Source organism: Schistocerca piceifrons, chromosome 3 (assembly GCF_021461385.2).
Source record: "Schistocerca piceifrons isolate TAMUIC-IGC-003096 chromosome 3, iqSchPice1.1, whole genome shotgun sequence".
Lineage (NCBI taxonomy): Eukaryota > Metazoa > Arthropoda > Insecta > Orthoptera > Acrididae > Schistocerca > Schistocerca piceifrons.
The window spans coordinates 255,668,691-255,692,373 of NC_060140.1; the positions used below are offsets into that span (position 1 = coordinate 255,668,691).

General features: G+C 43.5%; 1 protein-coding gene across 1 annotated transcript in view; it reads right to left on the reverse strand.

Moving 5' to 3' along the window:
- The window catches only part of LOC124788560 (tyrosine decarboxylase-like), a 151,068-nt gene extending 127,676 nt beyond the window's left edge, over positions 1–23,392 (reverse strand). The window contains exon 1 of the mRNA XM_047255831.1: positions 23,192–23,392. Coding sequence (XP_047111787.1) covers positions 23,192–23,392 — 201 coding nt within the window. The remainder of the gene's footprint in view (positions 1–23,191) is intronic.
- Positions 23,393–23,683: the final 291 nt, after the last annotated feature.

Below are 23,683 nucleotides of genomic sequence, written 5' to 3' on the forward strand. Positions count from 1 at the left end.
GTAGCACACATTGCAGCAAACGTTTCTGGTTATGTATGAGCGATTGCACTGTAAATAGAAGTGTGATGCAGCATCATTTCCTTCTATCAAAGGACAGTAAAGAAAGACAGAATTTAAGTATTAGTTGTTGCATGTGTGTGTGTGTGTGTGTGTGTGTGTGTGTGTGTGTGTGTGTGTGTGTGTCTGTCTGTCTGTCCTAAGTCGTTATTGTCATTGATGCTGGTGGTATCACTAGGTACCCTCTAAGGAAAGTCGTGTCTGAACCTGCAGTGGCGAAAGTGTAAATCTTTAGTAGAACATACAGTCAGCAAAAGTAAATGAGTTCCTTTTAGAATAAGATTAGAGCCATCGTTCAATTCATGTGACTGTGATTGTATGACGAACCATCAGCAAAAAATCCCTGGTTGTGAAAGTATTTTCTTCATGACAGTTACACGTCTGGAATCATAGCTGGAGAGGTGGTTACTTTCTTCTGTGACGTCATCAGACATGATCAAGTGGCGTGCCAGGGTAAGTAGTTGTGCACCAGGAAGGGAGGGTGTGCTGGTGGCTGTGGCTCCTGGCATCAGCAAGGCTGCAGACACATGACACGAGGCGGTGTGTCATCGGCAATGGATGATAGAGGCAGCCATTCATTGCTCAGCCACTGGGATAGGCAGCGCTTAAATCACAGTGTCCACCATGACTGAAGATGATGGTATGTTCACACTTCAGGTGATGGTCAGCAACAAAACCAAAATAGCATCTGCTATTTTGATTCATATGGAGATTTACACCCACCTGAAGAATTACATTACTCATTTACCAACAGCCATGTGTTTTACAATTTTTGACACTACCAAAATTATAACACATACATTTGTGGACATCTGTGTCTCAAGTTTATCCTAATAGGAGCTCAAAAACAGATGTAAGATAGACAGTGTCCTCAAAACACTGAAGAAACTCCTTGTAATCCTTTCAAGGCCACAATGAATTCTGTTAACCACGCGTTCGTTGAACACTGGTGGGCTTAGAGAACTGGACTGTGTTTTCCACAATGTGTCGCTTCTACAGGGAGATTTTCTTTTTAAATGCTTCCCCATCAAATCAGAAAGAAGTTGTTTCTCACACTGCACTGTCTTACTGTGAGCAGGATGCAGTCAAGTCCATCTAGAATGCGAGGTCTGCAATCCATTCTGGATGTTCTTATTTTGACAGATTTTATATATTGTATTATACAGGCTTAAACAGCTCTCTGAGAGAGTGGCTCTCTTCAACCACCCCTCTCTTAGCAATTATAATTTCTAATGAAACGCCTTGTATGCCTCAATGACTTTGTATTTTGTTATTGTGTTTGGTATGTCATTATGCACTAAACATAGTGTGAGACAGTCTGCAGTTTATATCCTCTTGGACTAACTGGGATCTTTATTACGTTTCCTTCATCTCTGTTAGTACCACGCCGGCCGGAGTGGCCGTGCGGATCTAGTTCGAATCCTGCCTCCGGCATGCATGTGTGTGATGTCCTTAGGTTAGTTAGGTTTAATTAGTTCTAAGTTCTAGGTGACTGATGACCTCAGAAATTAAGTCACATAGTGCTCAGAGCCATTTTTTTGTTAGCACCACAATACTTGCAGCTTACATACGGATTGCATTCCAAAATTTCTTGAATTTTGTGTTAATCTGTTGAAAAATCCTCTCGAATTTTGTGTTAATGAATCTAGTATTGCTTTCTTCCTGAACATTTATATCCTTGAGGAGTCCACTGATCATTTCAAGTTTCACATCAATATTCTGATGGATGTTCTACATGGGCACCCTCTCATACTGAATGTTTGACATGAGGGTGAATTTATCTATAGTATAATTTGTAGTTCTATAATTACCTCTTTTAGTTAGACTTGACATCATTCAGATGGAGACAAGAGATCTAGTGTATCTCTTAAATGTTTATCAAAATTTTAATTGTTCTGATCATAGTAATAATGTATTTAAAGTACTGTATTATTTGAGTTGAGATAATTTTAAAACATAAAAGTTTCTGGAGTATCTTTTCTACACCCTACCTACTAGTTACGTTTCAAGATCTATCGCTCAGTCTGTCAAAATATTAAATTTTTCTATAACTTTCTGCTGTAATTTTCCTGATTTGTATCAGTGTATTGAATATCTTGTTATAGATCTATAAGTACATTCATTAACTCAGCTGTAAGAGTGATGTACATTTACTTGTGAGGATGCACCACAGGACAGAGTTTGTTCACTGGACCTCTGAATGTCCTTCATATCCAGAACAAGCAGCGAAGGGTAAACAGAGCTGACACCACAGTTCTGCCAACCATGGCCCACACACCCTGCACGCTTGAAGTTTGGCATTCTGTGGCCTGCCCTACTGTGGGTAATATGTACCCAACCGTGTGCATAGAAGGTTGTGAGAAAACTTCGTAGATCCACGAAATTTACAAACATGCCGCAATACAGAAATTGGAGCAGTGTCCTTCACTGCAACTTCTGGAGAAGAATGATAGTGATTGGGATCCAAACATTGTGTGTGCTGTTAATGTAAAACTGCTCTTATGTAGGGTGGCATATAAATGATGTTATTTTGATGAAAACAGTATCTTGTATTACATCTCAAAAATGGTTGAAATGGCTCTGAGCACTATGGGACTTAACATCTGTGGTCATCAGTCCCCTAGAACTTAGAACTACTTAAACCTAACTAACCTAAGGACATCACACAACACCCAGTCATCACGAATTACATACCACAAACGTTCCCTGGCAGAATAGCATATGCACTGCTACTCCCAGCGGCAACTACAATGCAACTGCTGTTTGCTCAACCCACCACCCTCCCTGCAGTTGAATTTACATAAGGGGTGCATCTGCGACAGCAACAGCCGGTGTGTGCATCTCGGAACCCCTGCAGCTGCAACTGCAGTTCCGTCAGTGATGGAAAGTTTAAAATATATACTCCTTAGGTTCATGTGTTGTCTGTCTGTCGACGACGTGGTACAGTTTAGAACACCTTTTGGAGCTCCCGGAAGAGCGGAATCTATTACTTGGAAAACCGAACCATAGATCTCGCGGTAGTAGGGACTAACTTGATCGAGTGAATAGATACAGCCACGTGCTTGTTGTTACTTCGCAGTGCAAGCACAGGAAGCGCTCTGGGGAAATGCTGTCATAAGGGGCACAACGGATTCCTCCTGTCCAGGTCATGTAATTTAGGGAGGATGAGAAGGAGAATGGACTGACAGTGCTGACAGAAATGATGGCAGAATATTTAACAAAATGTTAAAAGTTCAGTATGTCCAAGGAGGACACGATGGAGTGCAGAGTGGATGTCAAGTATCTAGCTCAAAGCAAAAGAAGAACCAATGTGTACACAATGAATATTCCATTGATGATATGGATGAATGTGTTATTAGGCAGTAGTTTCTGCTATATTCTGATCTATAAGAAATATCAAGTTTACGAAAATTTCTCACCTTTCATTGCATAGAACTGAGTTTCAGGGGTAGGAAGCGGAACTGTGAAAAAAGTTGTTCTGTGTATGGGATATGGTTTTGAAAACGAGCCAGAATAAATCAGTCATCATGAGAGGATGAGCCGACATAGATACAAGAAAGTCACGTCGCACCAAATGTTTTACGAAAAAATGAAGCGACAGAATTAAAGATGATATTAGTTCCCTCGCACGAAACGTGGATTCATACGCATTACTCTGTGGATAAATGGTGTCATAGTGATAGTGTGCGGAAACTATTGCCGAAAATATTCTGGTCAATGACTGGCACTGTTGTGCTCTGCAGGGCACTGATGTATAGATGCGTAGCATGTGACAACGATCCACTTGTGAAAATGCTGTTTCTCGGATGCAAAGCACCCCGCAGTGCTGCCACCTTGGCGAAGCCTTCAGTTTGCTTTACTGGATAGTATTTGTTATTTTTTGTCGGCTGTTTGTAAAATACCATGTGGTTAAAGGGGGTCTGTTTTTCACAGGAGCGTTGATTTCTGAACCAGTGACAATTAGTCGGTCTGCACCCTCTGGTATTGTAATGGCTCTGAGCACTATGGGACTTAACTTCTGAGGTCATCAGTCCCTTAGAACTTAGAACTACTTAAACCTAACTAACCCCTGGACATCACACACATCCATGCCCGAGGCAGGATTCGAACCTGCGACGGTAGCGGTCGCGCGGTTCCAGACTGTAGCGCCTAGAACCGCTCGGCCACCCCGGCTGGCTCTTCTGGTATTGCGAGGGTATGTGTCATAGTTGGCAAGATCCGGCTGTGGGATCAGGGCGAAGCTCAACAACTTTCTGACGGTGCTTGGAAGGAGTAGGTTATAAGACAGCACATGGTTTCATCTTCTCACATCTTTTATTTCGATTTTATGCTGAATCAAGACAAACGCAACACTCTACAATAAAGGCAGCATACTCCTTCACATAATAAGCTCCGTATCTGGCATGTCACCCACTTTTTGAACGTCCTCCCAATGTCAAATTAGTTAATCCTATGTATATTGATAAACGTGCAGCAATCTATGCATTGTGACTTCGTAGGCTTTCCCGGCGTAATAAATCTTGAAAGTCTTCTCAGGTTTGCTGTTGGATTTTGAAATCAACTTGATCCAATATTTCGGTGATCAGACTGTCAATTTTCAAGAGAATGCTGCTGCTGAGTCCCGCATTCAAGTGTATAACGGAGTCATTGAGGAAGTGAAGTTCAGCAGGGAGAAACAGTGAGTTTCTTGACTTCGAAAATCAGATGTAATTAGCAGTATGGGCATTCAGGTGAAAGAAAAGACAATAGAAAAGAGGCAGTTCAAGAAAATTTTGAAACGAGAAATCAAGAACTAGGCGAATATCACACAGAATTCCAAGGGATAGAACTCCAACGAACAAAACTTCATAAAACACAAGATTGTACCATGAAGGAAGTATGTAGCAGTTTCATCGAGTTTAGCAAAGACTTCATAGGTAGAGAGACACTGTCTAGGGTACTGATGAGTTCTAACTGCATACCCACACAATGAATCTCAATGGGAAGACGTTGCCAAAAGCAAATCAAAGTTTAAATTAACGGAAGATAATTAATGAAAATGCGTGGAAAACGGAAGTCGTTTAACCGCTAATCAACGATGTCTAAAACAGAAACCGTTATCACTTGGGTGTAAATTTTGGATCTTGATGTAATAGTTTAATAATCATGGATAAGTTGTTCATCAACTCTTGCTACATGAAGTGTAATGACTGAAAGTCATTTGCTGTGCGGAGTAAATATACACTCCTGGAAATGGAAAAAAGAACACATTGACACCGGTGTGTCAGACCCACCATACTTGCTCCGGACACTGCGAGAGGGCTGTACAAGCAATGATCACACGCACGGCACAGTGGACACACCAAGAACCGCGGTGTTGGCCGTCGAATGGCGCTAGCTGCGCAGCATTTGTGCACCGCCGCCGTCAGTGTCAGCCAGTTTGCCGTGGCATACGGAGCTCCATCGCAGTCTTTAACACTGGTAGCATGCCGCGACAGCGTGGACGTGAACCGTATGTGCAGTTGACGGACTTTGAGCGAGGGCGTATAGTGGGCATGCGGGAGGCCGGGTGGACGTACCGCCGAATTGCTCAACACGTGGGGCGTGAGGTCTCCACAGTACATCGATGTTGTCGCCAGTGGTCGGCGGAAGGTGCACGTGCCCGTCGACCTGGGACCGGACCGCAGCGACGCACGGATGCACGCCAAGACCGTAGGATCCTACGCAGTGCCGTAGGGGACCGCACCGCCACTTCCCAGCAAATTAGGGACACTGTTGCTCCTGGGGTATCGGCGAGGACCATTCGCAACCGTCTCCATGAAGCTGGGCTACGGTCCCGCACACCGTTAGGCCGTCTTCCGCTCACGCCCCAACATCGTGCAGCCCGCCTCCAGTGGTGTCGCGACAGGCGTGAATGGAGGGACGAATGGAGACGTGTCGTCTTCAGCGATGAGAGTCGCTTCTGCCTTGGTGCCAATGATGGTCGTATGCGTGTTTGGCGCCGTGCAGGTGAGCGCCACAATCAGGACTGCATACGACCGAGGCACACAGGGCCAACACCCGGCATCATGGTGTGGGGAGCGATCTCCTACACTGGCCGTACACCGCTGGTGATCGTCGAGGGGACACTGAATAGTGCACGGTACATCCAAACCGTCATCGAACCCATCGTTCTACCATTCCTAGACCGGCAAGGGAACGTGCTGTTCCAACAGGACAATGCACGTCCGCATGTATCCCGTGCCACCCAACGTGCTCTAGAAGGTGTAAGTCAACTACCCTGGCCAGCAAGATCTCCGGATCTGTCTCCCATTGAGCATGTTTGGGACTGGATGAAGCGTCGTCTCACGCGGTCTGCACGTCCAGCACGAACGCTGGTCCAACTGAGGCGCCAGGTGGAAATGGCATGGCAAGCCGTTCCACAGGACTACATCCAGCATCTCTACGATCGTCTCCATGGGAGAATAGCAGCCTGCATTGCTGCGAAAGGTGGGTATACACTGTACTAGTGCCGACATTGTGCATGCTCTGTTGCCTGTGTCTATGTGCCTGTGGTTCTGTCAGTGTGATCATGTGATGTATCTGACCCCAGGAATGTGTCAATAAAGTTTCCCCTTCCTGGGACAATGAATTCACGGTGTTCTTATTTCAATTTCCAGGAGTGTATTATCAGTTATAGAACAGTGTGTGGTTGATTAAAGGTAATGTTGACACGAAATCCCTTGTGATACCTGAGCAGAACGCGAACTGGTCGTGTTGATCCCAGGATTGGAGCACTCACAATTCGACTAAGATTACTGCAGGAATAGCTCTGCCGAAGTTTAGCACTGTTACAGTCTCCTCGAACCCTTCAGGCCCTTGGAGGCTAGCCTGTCATGGATGCAGTTGTCAAATGCCACACTGTCATTTACCCTGAGAAACACAACTACGAGTACAATTTTTTATCTAGGGAAAATATACTGCAAGCCTCTAGGAAACAAATATTAGGTAGTAAATTTCGAAGGCAATTTAAGTAAGATGAAATGGGACATTATATGGCTATCAGAAGTATGGCGAAAAATTGAAACCCAAATAGAATTAAAATATCAATGCAATAATATTACACGAAAGGCATAGCGCATGGTGGATATATAAATACTACATACAAGGTCTCCCATTTGTCTTGACCACCTTAAATAACTGTTTGTCCAGATGCAAGTTACAGAATATTTCAAGTAAATGTTCTTTAGCCGTCAGGGGGACATTAATCAACATGATTGCCTTCGTTGTAGCTTTGTTTTTTCCAAAGATATGAACAGCGGTATGCCTTTTTTGAATGGCACCCTGTAGTTTTTATTCGGTAATTCATTTCCTCTCCTAAAGACCTATTCAAAAACATATAACAGTGTACCATTCACTGAAACACAACGTTATTAATTACGTAACACAACATTGACGTTGACGCTCCCAGCCCTTAGTGCGGGTACTCGAGGTAATGGAACACATCCACGTCCTGACCTTGACAGAGTACAAATGTAAACATAAGTAGAATGCACACCCCACATTCCGTCAACCATCGTCAATTGAAGAGTTGTGTGGGTAGAATGTACACCAACGAAGAGAAGGTAGAAATGCTACTCATCTATGGGGAATGTAAGTTAGCAGAACAGTAATTGCGATACTGTTTTCTTATGTATGGGTACATTTAGTACAGTAGTTTAGTCCTTTTAAATACTGCTATGTAGAGAAGCATACAGTAAAGTCTGTCCTTCCTACAAACTGCATCGACATAACGTTTCTTCTATTGTTGTTGAAGGAAGGCGAAATGCTACGCATGCAGCGGAACTGTACAGAGAACGATATCCTGACAAGAAACTACCTTCCCGACGGCTGTTTTCTCGTCTTGTTGCGACGCTTCAGGAAACGGGAAGTTTCAACCCACGACAACGCAATCGTCGTAACACTTGCACAGACGAAGCTGCCGAAGTTACTGTTCTCGCTTCCGTTGCTACGAATCCACACGTGAGCACACGACAGCTTGAACACGACATTGCCATTCCTAAAGCCAGTGTACATCTTATTCTTACATGTCACCGGTTCCATCCTTACCGTGTACACCTACATCAAGAATTGCATGGGAATGATTTCCAGCACCGTGTACAGTTCTGTCAGTGGGCACAGCAGCAAATCCTCGCCAACACGAAATTCTTCTCCAATGTTCTATTTATCGATGAATGTTCCTTCTCAAACAAAGGACAGGTAAATACAAGGAACATGCGTTATTGGTCCAGCGACAACCCATGCTGGCTTAGACAGGTTGAACATCAGCATCAATGGAGAGTTAACGTCTGGTGTGGGATGTTTGGTACTACAATTATTGGCCCTTATTTCATCAATGGTAGTCTAAACGGCACAGCGTATGCCAGCTTCCTCAGACGGATTCTTCCTCTTCTTCTCGATGAAGTGCTGCTAAGAACCAGAATGCTTATGTTGTATCAACAAGATGGATGTCCATCACATCATGCCTTGCGTGCACGTCGTGTTCTGAAACGAAGGTATCCTGTCAGATGGATTGGTTGAGGAGGAACAGCTACTTGGCCTGCTACGTCTCCTGATTTAAATCCTCTGGACTTTTCTCTTTGGGGATGCATTAAAAACATTGTCTATCACGATATTCCAACAACTCCAGAGGACATGCAGGAACGTATCGTGCTTGTTTGTAATTCTCTTCAGCAGGTAACACTAGAAGCAGTAAATAATTCTTTCATTGAGCCAGTGCACCAGTGTATCGGTGTTCAGGGTCACCACTTTGAGCACCTTCGAATGTCCTACTCGTGGGCAATGGTACTGGAGAATCAAAGTAAATTTTGTTTCATGTTTTTACTTGTTTTATTTGTTTTCTGACAACCACAGCAAGTGCACGAGTTTGTGATCCTGGGCTCAAAGTCAGTGTTTTGTTATGTAACTAATAACGTTGTGTTTCAGTGAATGGTACACTGTGATACATTTTTGAATAGGTCTTTAGGATAGGAAATTAATTATAGAATAAAAAATACAGGATGCCATTTAAAAAAGTCATACCGCTGTTCATATCTTTGGAAAAACAAAGCTACAACGAAGGCAATCATGCTGATTAATGTACCCCTGACGGCTAAAGAACATTTGCTTGAAACGTTTTGTAAGTTGCGTCTGGACAACCAGTTATTTAGCGTGATCAAGATAAGTAGGGACACTCTGTATACCATAGTATGGTGCGTTAAAAAAATGGTTCAAATGGCTCTGAGCACTATGGGACTTAACATCTGAGGTCATCAGTCACCTAGAACTTAGAACTACTTAAACCTAACTAACCTAAAGACATCACACACATCCATGCCAGAGGCAGAATTCGAACCTGCGACCGTAGCGGTCGCGCGGTTCCAGACTGAAGCGCCTAGAACCGCACGGCCAGCACTGCCGGCATGGTGCGTTCGATTGGAAGGAAACCATACTATATATACTCGTATGAAGTGTAACAATTTGTATTCATGTAAAGGTTTCTAACGATGAATATGAACATTTGTTACTCATATGTACACTCCTGGAAATGGAAAAAAGAACACATTGACACCGGTGTGTCAGACCCACCATACTTGCTCCGGACACTGCGAGAGGGCTGTACAAGCAATGATCACACGCACGGCACAGCGGACACACCAGGAACCGCGGTGTTGGCCGTCGAATGGCGCTAGCTGCGCAGCATTTGTGCACCGCCGCCGTCAGTGTCAGCCAGTTTGCCGTGGCATACGGAGCTCCATCGCAGTCTTTAACACTGGTAGCATGCCGCGACAGCGTGGACGTGAACCGTATGTGCAGTTGACGGACTTTGAGCGAGGGCGTATAGTGGGCATGCGGGAGGCCGGGTGGACGTACCGCCGAATTGCTCAACACGTGGGGCGTGAGGTCTCCACAGTACATCGATGTTGTCGCCAGTGGTCGGCGGAAGGTGCACGTGCCCGTCGACCTGGGACCGGACCGCAGCGACGCACGGATGCACGCCAAGACCGTAGGATCCTACGCAGTGCTGTAGGGGACCGCACCGCCACTTCCCAGCAAATTAGGGACACTGTTGCTCCTGGGGTATCGGCGAGGACCATTCGCAACCGTCTCCATGAAGCTGGGCTACGGTCCCGCACACCGTTAGGCCGTCTTCCGCTCACGCCCCAACATCGTGCAGCCCGCCTCCAGTGGTGTCGCGACAGGCGTGAATGGAGGGACGAATGGAGACGTGTCGTCTTCAGCGATGAGAGTCGCTTCTGCCTTGGTGCCAATGATGGTCGTATGCGTGTTTGGCGCCGTGCAGGTGAGCGCCACAATCAGGACTGCATACGACCGAGGCACACAGGGCCAACACCCGGCATCATGGTGTGGGGAGCGATCTCCTACACTGGCCGTACACCGCTGGTGATCGTCGAGGGGACACTGAATAGTGCACGGTACATCCAAACCGTCATCGAACCCATCGTTCTACCATTCCTAGACCGGCAAGGGAACGTGCTGTTCCAACAGGACAATGCACGTCCGCATGTATCCCGTGCCACCCAACGTGCTCTAGAAGGTGTAAGTCAACTACCCTGGCCAGCAAGATCTCCGGATCTGTCTCCCATTGAGCATGTTTGGGACTGGATGAAGCGTCGTCTCACGCGGTCTGCACGTCCAGCACGAACGCTGGTCCAACTGAGGCGCCAGGTGGAAATGGCATGGCAAGCCGTTCCACAGGACTACATCCAGCATCTCTACGATCGTCTCCATGGGAGAATAGCAGCCTGCATTGCTGCGAAAGGTGGGTATACACTGTACTAGTGCCGACATTGTGCATGCTCTGTTGCCTGTGTCTATGTGCCTGTGGTTCTGTCAGTGTGATCATGTGATGTATCTGACCCCAGGAATGTGTCAATAAAGTTTCCCCTTCCTGGGACAATGAATTCACGGTGTTCTTATTTCAATTTCCAGGAGTGTACATTGGTGGACTGCAAGATTACACTTACTCTTAAGGCTACGATTTGAAAATGGAAATTATGGTCCGAATCTAGTTGCCATAAAACGATGAGTATTGTCCCAACTGAATTCAGATCTTTGCCCCATTTGAGATAAACATTAATAAAAAGTGATGACTGAATAATAAAACACTTAAAATAACCCTTTGCAACATTTTTGTGTTGTAACCAAGTTACGCAATACAATATTGAACTGAATGGTTCTGAAAATTTGAGCATAATGGTTAAAAATACCTATACAGAATTAACATTTTCTTCTCCATGGAAGGAGTATTAGCAGAGTAACCTGAAAGAATTCAGTTACTGAGGTTAATTTATCTAGGTACCTAGTAAATAGTGTATGTTTTTCGGATCTCTCTTTCTTCCTTGAAGCCCCAGGCTCTTCTTCTTCGGATTTTTCTTCGCAAAATACTAAGGTCATCTCTAGATCTGAGCTGCTGTCATGATGTGCGAAGTCTGAGTCTAACTCTGAAGAATAATCAAGCGGGTGTGTGATTTGTTTTCTTGTTTATTTTGGCACTGATGAAATAAAATCTAGGTTACGTCAGTTTTCTTTCTATAGCACGCTCCTTCTTTCTTTGCCACGTCTTTCCTTCTAAGTAGCAAGCTTTTTCTTTTCCCATGAAATTTTCTCACATTCGTTCTTTTTGGATGTCGACGTTAGAAGCACAGATTTCAATGGTTTGCCAAAAGATTTCCTCTAAATCTTTTGTTCTGGCCTAACGACGATTGCTGGCACGAAGATGAAGAACACAAGAGCAGAGAAGGCTGTGAGACGACGTCAGCCAATAGCACGCTGACTAGGACATCACCATGACAGGAGTGGCCTCTACAAGAAGAGGAATATAAGCGCCACTTCTGCCAGCCTTGGCCAGAGAGTAGAAGACGGACACTAGCAGAGGCACTAGTAGAGAGGTCTAGCAAAGCAATGATATTAACGATAGTAGTGACTTACGAGCGAGTGTGAAAAACTTGCATGGACATTATAGTTAGTGAAGGACATTGACTGTTTGCATGTCGCCAATCACTTGCGACACGTTCTTGTAAACCAAAGTTAAGTATTGTCAATCTGATTTATTGTAATAAAAACCATTAATGTGATTTGCTTAATTTCTTGTATAGATATCTGAGAAAGCAGCATTCTTTAGGCACCCTATAAGAGACAAGTGGGGAGGACCCCCCATTTGGATCGTCAGGCGCGAGGGTATCCCATCCTCGTTGCTATTGGCTGACGTCATCTCACAGCCTTCTCTGCTCTTGCGTTCTTCATCTTCATGCCGGCTCTTGTCAAAAATTAGGCCGGAACATCTTTATTTTAGGCTGACGAGTTATATCTTCAGGTGAGATAATCTCACACAGTATATGTCTAACGTCATTTTTTGTGCGAAGTTATCATTGAAGAACTGTCATCACATTGTTGGTGTGGTGTATGTACTGTAAGACCTACGGTACACACACCATCAGATTATTTGACTTGTCGCTCTAACGAAGTAGGCGAGTGTCAGCAATATGTCTCGTGGTCTTATCGTGGCATGTTTATCTTCTGCCGTTAGGTCAGACGATAGAAATGCCACTCGCACGCTTAGAGTAGTAGATTGACGGTGACCAACTTGTTCAATTTTCACACACATTTATTAAAATAATAACAAGCCTAAAAATTACTTAACTGGATGCCATTTACAATCGACAATCTGAAGTTCCTTTGGTATTGGTACGTTAATCTTATTCTCAGATATATCTCTGATACTTGACAAAGTGTCTATACGTTTATCTTCATGGCTATGTACAGGAATGTGATAATCTTACTAGGCGCAGACTGAAACTTGTCTATAGACTGGTACAGACAAATGAAGACAAATGCAGACTGACTGATCGGAGGTCTGTACACTTGTTATAATACCTCGCGCGTTCAAGTACCACTGCGTGAGTGTAATCTGCGAGGAGAAAAGGTTCTACATTAGCAGCAATCTCATTGGCTGTGTTACATATTAATATGTAGATCGGCGGAAGCAGAATTTGGTCCGTCTTTAAGGCAGCGCCATCTCGTAGTGCGGAGATGGACGAGTGCTGCGCCTGCGCTGTTCTGCTTAGCGGGGCGCGCTCTAGTGGGAAAGTTGTGGTCGCGTTCACTATGCAGAACTATGCACACAACAGTTGGAGAAGTAGGGATAACCCCAAAAAACCATAAAGTAATGATTAAAGTAGCGCTAAGTACTAATGACATTATTTTAAAAATTTGTATGAATTATTCTATTATTTTATTTGGGGAAATGGAGGTTGAGAGAAAACTGTATCCCCAAAAACTGCTCCGATCCAACGAAGAAGGAAAGAGCGAAATGGAAGAGATAGTACTCATTTTACCACACAGAAAAGAAAAGAAGAAATTGGTCTGTTTCTGTGTAAATAGCATGACAATTAATTTGTTTCTGCATCATCAAATACAATTGGCGTGAATCCAATAACTAATATTAAAAGATATCCTCAGCACTCAAGGAAGCATCTTGAATTTCCTCAGCCCTCCATCCTTACAGAGTACAACAAACACATGGGTGGAACTGACCTAATGGATCAACATGTAAATCAGTACAGGATAAATATCTATAATTGGAAAGCGTTCCTGGCTCTTTTCAGTTGGTTACTGGAAGTTATTGCACACAATGCCTGGATACTCTAGCATAAAAATGGTAATAAAATCACTCATTTACGTTTTCGATGAGCAGTTGGCCAGGTACAAGCCTATACTTGAAGAGGTATGCAAGCCACCCAGAAGGACTTGGACGAATCCAGCACTCCAATACTGTAGTCGATGAGTTCCAGTTTAATGGAATGAACCACCTGATTGTGAAATGCAGGAGCTCAAACGAAGACGATGTGTTGGAATAAACTGTAGTACGTCACCCTTCACCCAGTGCAAAAAAATGGTTCAAATGACTCTGAGAACTATGGGACTTAACATCTATGGTCATCAGTCCCCTAGAACTTAGAACTACTTAAACCTAACTAACCTAAGGACATCACACAACACCCAGTCATCACCCAGTGCAAGAAAAGTATTGTGGTACTGTGAGATGAGTGTTTTGCTTCTTATCATACCAAACAATATGTTGTATTTAGTTTACATCTGTAGTTGGCGCTCTTATTCGTTTCGTTTCTTTCTGTACAAAAACGTGAAACCTTTCATGCAAATGCATGTTTTCTTATATTGGGTGGTTATAATTAAACTTTCCCTGTTTAGCACGTTATAACACAGAAACTAATTATTGTACGAATACCAAATTTCATAGCATTAATGTCCAGATTATGGGGCCCATGATTTCCCTGCACCCTGCACCACAGCTAATTATTGTACGAATACCAAATTTCATAGCATTAATGTCCAGATTATGGGGCCCATGATTTCCCTGCACCACAGCGTCAACATCCAATTCCAGCTATGGACACCAGGTGCCGTGATCAGTCATCGTGATTCATGGTTTCACATATCTGAGCAGTCGCAGTGCACTTGTGGACGCGTCAACATGAGCTTGGACAAAAGGAAGAGAACGTTATTTGTGAAGTTCTATTATCAAAACAACAGTAATGCCGCAGCTGCATTTCGAGAATATTGCCGGCTGAAAGGATTACGGAAGGGTCATCTTTCTCCACCAGCTGTGCGGGGCATGATGAAGAAGTTCGAATCAACTGGAGAATTGGGCGTCGCTCCGGGAAGAGGCCGACAACCGGTTGCACCACAGGTGGTTGATGAAATCGCTATTGTTATGGCACGCAACACTGCGCGCGTGCTGTGTCACGACAGTTGAACATCCCGTGGTCGATTGTACGGAAGGTGCTTCAAACCATTCTCAAATGGTATCCATACAAGATCAATATCGCACAGCAGCTTGCACCACAGGACGCACAACGTATGGGCTTCGCTCTCCACTTTCTCGCAAGGATTGAAGTTGACGAGAGTAGGCCCTTGACGAACCACTGGACAGACGAATTTCATTTGTCTCTGACGCGTGAGATGAACACACAGAATCGCCCCGAGTGTGGGGATACTCACCTGCAGTCACTGTGCATGAAGTTCCTCTCTATGGTGAACGTATCAACGTATGGTGTGGCTTCACAGCTACGTTCATCATTGGCCCATTCTTTTTTTAACGGGTTGGCGCTCAGGGCCCAAAGACACGGAGTGTGAATGGCCAGCGTTACTGTGATATGCTTCGCCAACATGTCATACCCGCCCTATAGGAGGGAGACGCATTGAACTCAACAGCTTTCATGCATGATGGGGCCCCTACGCACATCGCTCGTGAAGTCCTCCCGCTTCTCCGAAACACATTTGGAAGCGATCGAATTATCAGCCGAAATATTACAGCATAGGACAGAAATGAAAACAAGAAAATGACTTTTAGGACTTTCATCACTGAAGCCAGATATTGGAATTAAAAAGACGCAGAATTTCGTCAATGGGGAAGGTGTGTGACACGTGATTCCAGTTAAAGCTATTATCAATATTCACATCTAAACATTTTGTGAACTTCATCCTCTTTATTGACTTCTCTCCTTGTGTGACTTTTAGAAACGGAGGTTAAGTCTTGTGCTGTGCAGAGATGAATATATTGTATCTTTTTTTTTCAATTTATTGACTGTACATTATTAGAGAATCGCTTAATAATGTTACGTATGTTTTATTGAACTTTGCCGACGATACTGATAGAATATATCGCAGCGGATCTGGAACATTATGGTACGCATGAACGCTTTCGTTGTCAGCAAACAGTGTGGCACACAAGTTTTGTTATGTAGGTAAAATAAAAACCATTTACCCAATTTTTGAGTTTCTATAGATAAATAGTGTACTACGAACAGTAAAATCGTATTCTTTGGACACATTTCAGAAAACTGAGACTGGCGATATCTTGTAAATTAATTGTTGTGTTACCTTGCTAATGTGACAAAGTGACCCAGAGGATGGATTAAAGCCGGCCGTTGTGGCAGATCGGTTCTAGGCGCTTCAGTACGGAACCGCGCTGCTGCTACGGTCGCAGGTTCGAATCCTGCCTCGGGCATGGATGTGTGTGCTGTCCTTAGGTTGGTTAGGTTTAAGTAGTTTTAAGTCTAGGGGACTGATGACCTCAGATGTTAAGTCCCATAGCGCTCAGAGCCATTTTAGGATGGATTAATTAATAAAGTAACTACGCTTCTGCTCGAAATTTTTTTATATTATAAAAATGTGCGGTTCATTAATGGGTGTACCCAGAAGTAAAAATTTTCTCCTGTTAGTACAAATTTTACCGATAGCAATTAGAGACGTGCTATCTGGCGTCCTTCAAAAGTAGACTGATTGGTAAAGGGTAAATGGTCTTCAAAAGATTGTAATTAATTTTATGAAGAATCGCATATGCACAATTACCTAGTTCCAGAACTAATCAAAATCTCTACAAGGCGCATTGGCAATGATACTCTCATTTGATGTGGATGTCTCCCACCAAACGAGAATTACAATGCTTTAAAACATGATAATGTTTTTTTTTGAGTCATCAGTCTTCTGAGTGATTTGATGCGGCCCGCCACGAATTCCTGCCCTGTGCCAACCTCTTTATTTCATAGCAGCACTTACAACCTATGTCCTCAGTTATTTGCTGGATGTATTCCTATCTCCGTCTCCCTCTACAGTTTTTGCCCTCTACAGCTCCCTCTAATGCCATGGAAGTCATTCCCCGATATCTTAACTGATGTTCTATCATCCTGTCTCTTCTCCTTGTCAGTGTTTTCCACATATTCCTTTCCTCTCCGATTCTGCGCAGAATCTCCTCATTCCTTACCTTATCAGTCCACCTAATGTTCAACATTCGTCTGTAGCACCATATCTTAAATGCTTCGATTCTCTTCTGTTCCGGTTTTCTCACAGTCCATGTTTCATTACGATACAGTGCTGTGCTCCAAACGTACATTCTCAGAAATTTCTTCCTCCAATTAAGGCCTACGTTTGATACTAGAAGACTTCTTTTGGCCAGCAGTGCCCTTTTTTCAGTGCTTGTCAGCTTTTCATGGCCTCTTTGCTCCGTCTGTCATCGGTTATTTTGCTGCCTATGTAGTAGAATACCCTAACTTCATCTACACTACTGGCCATTAAAATTGTTACACCAAGAAGAAACGCAGATGATAAACGGGTATTCATTGGACAAATATATTATACTAGAACTGACATGTGATTACATTTTCACGCAATTTGGGTGCATAGATCCTGAGAAATCAGTACCCAGAACAACCACCTCTGGCCGTAATTACGGCCTTGATACGCCTGGGCATTGAGTCAAACAGAGCTTGGATGGCGTGTACAGGTACAACAGCTCCCATGCAGCTTCAACACGATACCACAGTTCATCAAGAGTAGTGACTGGTGTAATGTGACGAGCCAGTTGCTCGGCCACCATTGAGCAGACGTTTTCAGTTGGTGAGAGATCTGGAGAATGTGCTGGCCAGGGCAGCAGTCGAACATTCTCTGTAACCAGAAAGGTCCGTACAAGACCTGCAACATGCGGTCATGCATTATCCTGCTGAAATGTAGAGTTTCGCAGGGATCAAATGAAGGGTATAGCCACGAGTCGTAACACATCTGAAATGTGACGTCCACTGTTCAAAGTGCCGTCAATGTGAACAAGAGGTGACCGAGACGTGTAACCAAAGGCACCCCATACCGTCACGCCGGGTGATACGCCAGTATGGCGATGACGAATAAACGCTTCCAATGTGCGTTCACCGCGATGTCGCCAAACACGGATGCGACCATCATGATGCTGTAAACAGAACCTGGATTTATCCGAAAAAATGACGTTTTGACATTCGTGCACCCAGGTTCGTCGTTGAGTACACCATCGCAGGCGCTGCTGTCTGTGATACAGCGTCAAGGGTAACCGCAGCCGTTGTCTCCGTGCTGATAGCCCACGCTGTTGCAAACGTCGTCGAACTGATCGTGCAGATGGTTGTTGTCTTGCAAACGTCCCCATCTGCTGACTCAGGTATCGAGACGTGGCTGCACTATCCGTTACAGCCATGCGGATAAGATGCTTGTCACCTCGACTGCTAGTGATACGAGGCCGTTGGGATCCAGCACGGCGTTCCGTATTACCCTCCTGAACCCACCGATTCCACATTCTGCTAACAGTCATTGGATCTCGACCAACGCGAGCAGCAATGTCGCGATACGATAAACTGCAATCGCGATAGGCTACAATCCGACCTTTATCAAAGTCGGAAACGTGATGGTACGCATTTCTCCTCCTTACACGAGGTATCACCACAACGTTTCACCAGGCAACGCCGGTCAACTGCTGTTTGTGTATGAGAAATCGGTTGGAAACTTTCCTCATGTCAGCACGTTTTAGGTGTCGCCATCGGCGCCAGCCTTGTGTGAATGCTCTGAAAAGCTAATCATTTGCATATCACAGCATTTTCTTCCTGTCGGTTAAATTTCACGTCTGTAGCACGTTATCTTTGTGATGTAGTAATTTTGATGGCCAGTAGTGTACTTTCTGACCATCAATCCTGATGTTAAGTTTCTCGCTGTTCTCATTTCTGCTACTTCTCATTACTTTCGTTTTCTTCGATTTAGTCTCAGTCTATATTCTGTACTCATGAGACTGCTCATTCCATTCAGCAGGTCGTATAATTCTTCTTTACTTTCACTCGGGATAGCAATGTTATCAGCGAATCGTATCATTGATATGCTTTCACCTTGAATTGTAATTCCGCTCCTGAACCTTTCTTATTTCCATCATCGCTTCTTCGATGTACAGATTGAAGGGTAGGGGCGAAAGACTACATCTCTGTCTTACACCCTTTACAATCCGCCCACTTCGTGTTTGGTCGTCCAGTCTTATTATTCCCCATTTTTCTCATAATTTCTAGCATCTTGCACCATTTGAATTTTCGAACGCTTTTTCCATGTCGACACATCCTATGAACGTGTCTTGATTTTTCTTTAGTCTTGCTTATCAACTGAACCTCAGAATTGCCTCTCTGGGGCCTTTACCTTTCCTAAAGCCAAACTAACACATCCTGAATTTTCTTTTCCATTCTTCTGAATATTATTCTTGTCAGCAAAATGGATGCATGAACTGTTAAGCTGATTCTGCGATAATTTTTGCATCTCTTTCAGTCTTCGGAACTGTGTGAATAATATATTTCCGAAAATCAGGTAGTATGTCGCCAGGAGTCTGGCCAACGTGATTTGTTGCCACTGCCCCCAATGATTTTAGAAATTCTGAAGGAATGTTATGTACCCCTTCCGCCTTATTTGATTTTAAGTCCTCCAAAGTTCTCTTAAATTCTGATTCTAATACTGGATCCTCTATCTCTTCTAAATCCACTCCTGTTTCTTCTTCTATCACCAGACAAATCTTCCACCTCATAGAGGCCTTAAGAGTACTTTTTCCACTTATCCACTCTATCCTCTGCATTTAACAGTGGAATTCCCGTTGCACACTTAATGTTACCACCCTTTCTTTTAATTTCACCGAAGATCGTTTTGACTTTCCTATATACTGAGGACGTCGTTATCAGGATAAAGAAAACTGGCGTTCTACGGATCGGAGCGTGGAATGTCAGATCCCTTAATCGGGCAGGTAGGTTAGAAACTTTAAAAAGGGAAATGGATAGGTTAAAGTTAGATATAGTGGGAATTAGTGAAGTTCGGTGGCAGGAGGAACAAGACTTTTGGTCAGGTGAATACAGGGCTATAAATACAAAATCAATGAAATGGAGATATGATACTGCGTAAAGAGTTTGACAGAGCACTGAAAGACCTGAGTCGAAACAAGGCCTCGTAGTAGGCAACATTCCATTATAACTACTGACAGCTTTGAGAGAGCCAGTCCTGACAAAACTCTACCGTCTGTTGAGCAAGATGTATGAGACAGGCAAAATACCCTTAGACTTCAAGAAGAATATAATAATTCCAATCCCAAAGAAAGCAGGTGTTGACAGATGTGAAAATTACCGAATTATCAGCTTAATACGTCACAGCTGCAAAATACTAACACGAATTCTTTACAGACGAATGGAAAAACTGGTAGAAGCCGACCTCGAGGAAGATCAGTTTGGATTCCGTAGAAATGTTGGAACACGTGAGGCAATACTGACCCTACGACTTATATTAGAAGAAAGATTAAGGAAAGGCAAACCTACGTTTCTAGCATTTGTAGACTTACAGAAAGCTTTTGACAATGTTGATTGGAATACTCTCTTTCAAATTCTGAAGATGGCAGGGGTAAAATACAGGGAGCGAAAGGCTATTTACAATTTGTACAGAAACCAGATGGCAGTTATAAGAGTCGAGGGTTATGAAGGGGAAGCAGTGGTTGGGAAGAGAGTGAGACAGGGTTGTAGCCTATCCTCGATGTTATTCAATCTGTATATTGAGCAAACAATAAAGGAAACAAAAGAAAAGTTCGGAGTAGGTATTAAAATCCATGGAGAAGAAATAAAAAACTTTGAGGTTCGCTGATGACATTGTAATTCAGTCAGAGACAGCAAGGGATTTGGAAGAGCAGTTGAACGGAATGGACAGTGTCTTGAAAGGAGGGTATAAGATGATCATCAACAAAAGCAAAACGAGGATAATGGAATGTAGTCGAATTAAGTCAGGTAATGCTGAGGGAATAAGATTAGGAAATGAGACACTTAAAGTAGTAAAGGAGTTTTGCTATTTGGGGAGCGGAATAACTGATGATGGATATAAAATGTAGACTGGCAATGGCAAGGAAAGCGTATCTGAAGAAGAAAAATTTGTTAACATCGAGTATAGATTTAAGTGTCAGGAAGTCGTTTCTGAAAGTATTTGTAAGGAGTGTAGCCATGTATGGAAGTGAAACGTGGACGATAAATAGTTTAGACAAGAAAAGAATAGAACCTTTCGAAATGTGGTGCTACAGAAGAATGCTGAAGATTAGATGGGTAGATCACATAACTAATGTGGAGGTATTGAATAGAACTGGGGAGAAGAGGTGCTTGTGGCACAACTCGACTAGAAGAAGGGATCGGTTGGTAGGACATGTTCTGAGATATCGAGGGATCACCAATTTAGTATTGGAGGGCAGCGTGGAGGGTAAAAATCGTAGAGGGAGACCAAGAGATGAATACACTAAGCAGATTCGGAAGGATGTAGGCTGCAGTAGGTACTGGGAGATGAAGAAGCTTGCACAGTACAGAGTAACATGGAGAGCTGCATCAAACCAGTCTCAGGACTGAAGACCACAACAACAACATATACTGAGTCAGTCCTTCCGACAATCATTTCTTTTCCGAGTTCTTCACATTTTTCATGCAGTCATTTCATCTTAGATTTTCTGCACTTGCTATGTGTTTCATTCCTCAGCGACTTATATTTCTGTATTCCTGAGTTTCCCTGAACATTTTTGTACTTCCTTCTTTCATCGATCGATTGAAGTATATCTTCTCTTACGCATGGATTCTTCGCAGTTACCTTCCTTGTACCTATGTTTTTCTTTACAACTTCTGTGATTGCTCTTTTTAGAGATGTCCATTCCTCTTCAACTGTACGACCTACTGAGATATTCCTTATTGCTGCCGGCTGGAGTGGCCGAGCGGTTCTAGGCGCTACAGCCAGGAACGGCGCGACCGATACGGTCGCAGGTTCGAATCCTTCATCGGGCATGGATGTGTGTGACGTCCTTAGGTTAGTTAGGTTTAAGTAGTTCTAAGTTCTAGGGGACTGATGACCTCAGACGTTAAGTCCCATCGTGCTCAGAGCAATTTGAATTTGAACCCTATTGCTGCATCTTTAGCCTTAGAGAGCCTCAAGCGTATCTCGTCATTCCTTAGTACTTTCCTATGCCACTTCTGTGGACATTAATTCTTCTTGGGTAATCTCTTGAACTTCAGCCTACTCTTCATCACTACTACATTGGGATCTGAGTCTGTATCTGTTCCTGGGTACGCCTAACAATCCAGTATCTGATTTCGGAATCTCTGCCTGACCATGATGTAATATAACTGAAATCTTTCCGTATCCCATGGTCTTTTCCAAGTATACGTCCTCCTCTTGTGATTCTTGATCAGAGTATTCGCTATTACTTGTTGAAATTTATTACAAAACTCAATTAGTCTCTCTCCTTTCATCCCTTGACCCATGCCTATATTCTCCTGTAACCATTTCTGCTACTCCTTCCTCTACAACTGCATTCCAGTCCCCCATGACTATTAGTTTTTCATATCCCTTTACGTACTGTATTAACATTTCAACATCGTCATATACTTTCTCTTTTTCTTAATCTCCAGCTTGCAACGTCGGCATGTACACCTGAACTATCGTTGTCGTTGTTGGTTTTCTGTCGATTCTGATAAGAACAGCCCTACCACTGAACTGTTCACAGTAACACATTCTCTGCCCTACCTTCCTATTCGTAACGAATACTAGGCCCGTTTTACCATTTTCTGCTACTGTTGATATTGCCCATACTCATTTGATCAGAAGTCCTTGTACTCTTTCCATTTCGCTTCACTGACCCCCACTATATCTAGATTGAGCCTTTGCATTTCCATTTTCAGATTTTATAGGTTCTCTACCACGTTCAAGCTTTCGATAATCCACGCCCCGACTAGTAAACGTTATCCTTTCCTTGGTTATTCAGTTTTTTTCTCATTGCACCTTTCCCTTGGCAGTCTTCTTCCGGAGATCCGAATTGGGGGACTATTCCGGAATCTTTTGCCAATTCTCCATTGGCATCATGACACTTTTTCAGTTACACGGGATATGTCCTGTGGATACACCTTATGTGCCTAATGCAATGGTTTCCATTGCCTTCTACATCCTCATCCCATTGATCAGTGTTGATTCTTCCACCTTTAGTGGCAGTTCCTCACCCCAAGGATAGGAGAGTGTGCTGAACCTCTATCCGCTCCTCCGCCCTTTTTGACAAGGCTGTTGGCAGAATGAGGGTGACTTCTTATGCCGGAAGTCTTCAGCTAACAATGCTGATTATTAATCACAGTTTAAATCGTAGCGGGCTTAGAACCCGGTATCGAGGACTAATTAGTAATCAAAGACGCTACCTCTAGACAAAGGGTGCAGAGCTCTTGATAATATCTACACTTAAAAAATAACAGCAGAGCCAAGGAGAGACCATACTCACCCCAGGGATTATCTTGTCCTCGACGTCCTCTATAATGTCAGCCCATTCTTCGCCGTCCTTCGGAGCATTGGCAGGCAGTTCCTTGATCAGGAAACCAGGCATAACAAATGGATGTATTGCCTTAGTGCCGACGTCTTGGATATACTGACAAATTAAATCCACTAACTGATGGCCACTTGTCCGGAACTCTTCTCCGCTCATACCCGCTGCAAGATGATAACTGATATGAGTGTTGCTACTAATTAAGAATAGTACTTTACAAATAAATGTGTTACATAGAACAACATTTTTTTAAGATCCGGGTAAAAATGATATACCTTGTTATCTGTGTATGTAATTCTTCTTTTGGTATCCTTTGATTCAGCCTGAAACGAAAAATAAACAACAGTGGTTGTACACTAAAGTTTGTGAAAATTGCATCATCAACAAGGAAAATGCGACTGAAACTTTATACCACAGATTATGTACATGACAATATATACATTATTAGCA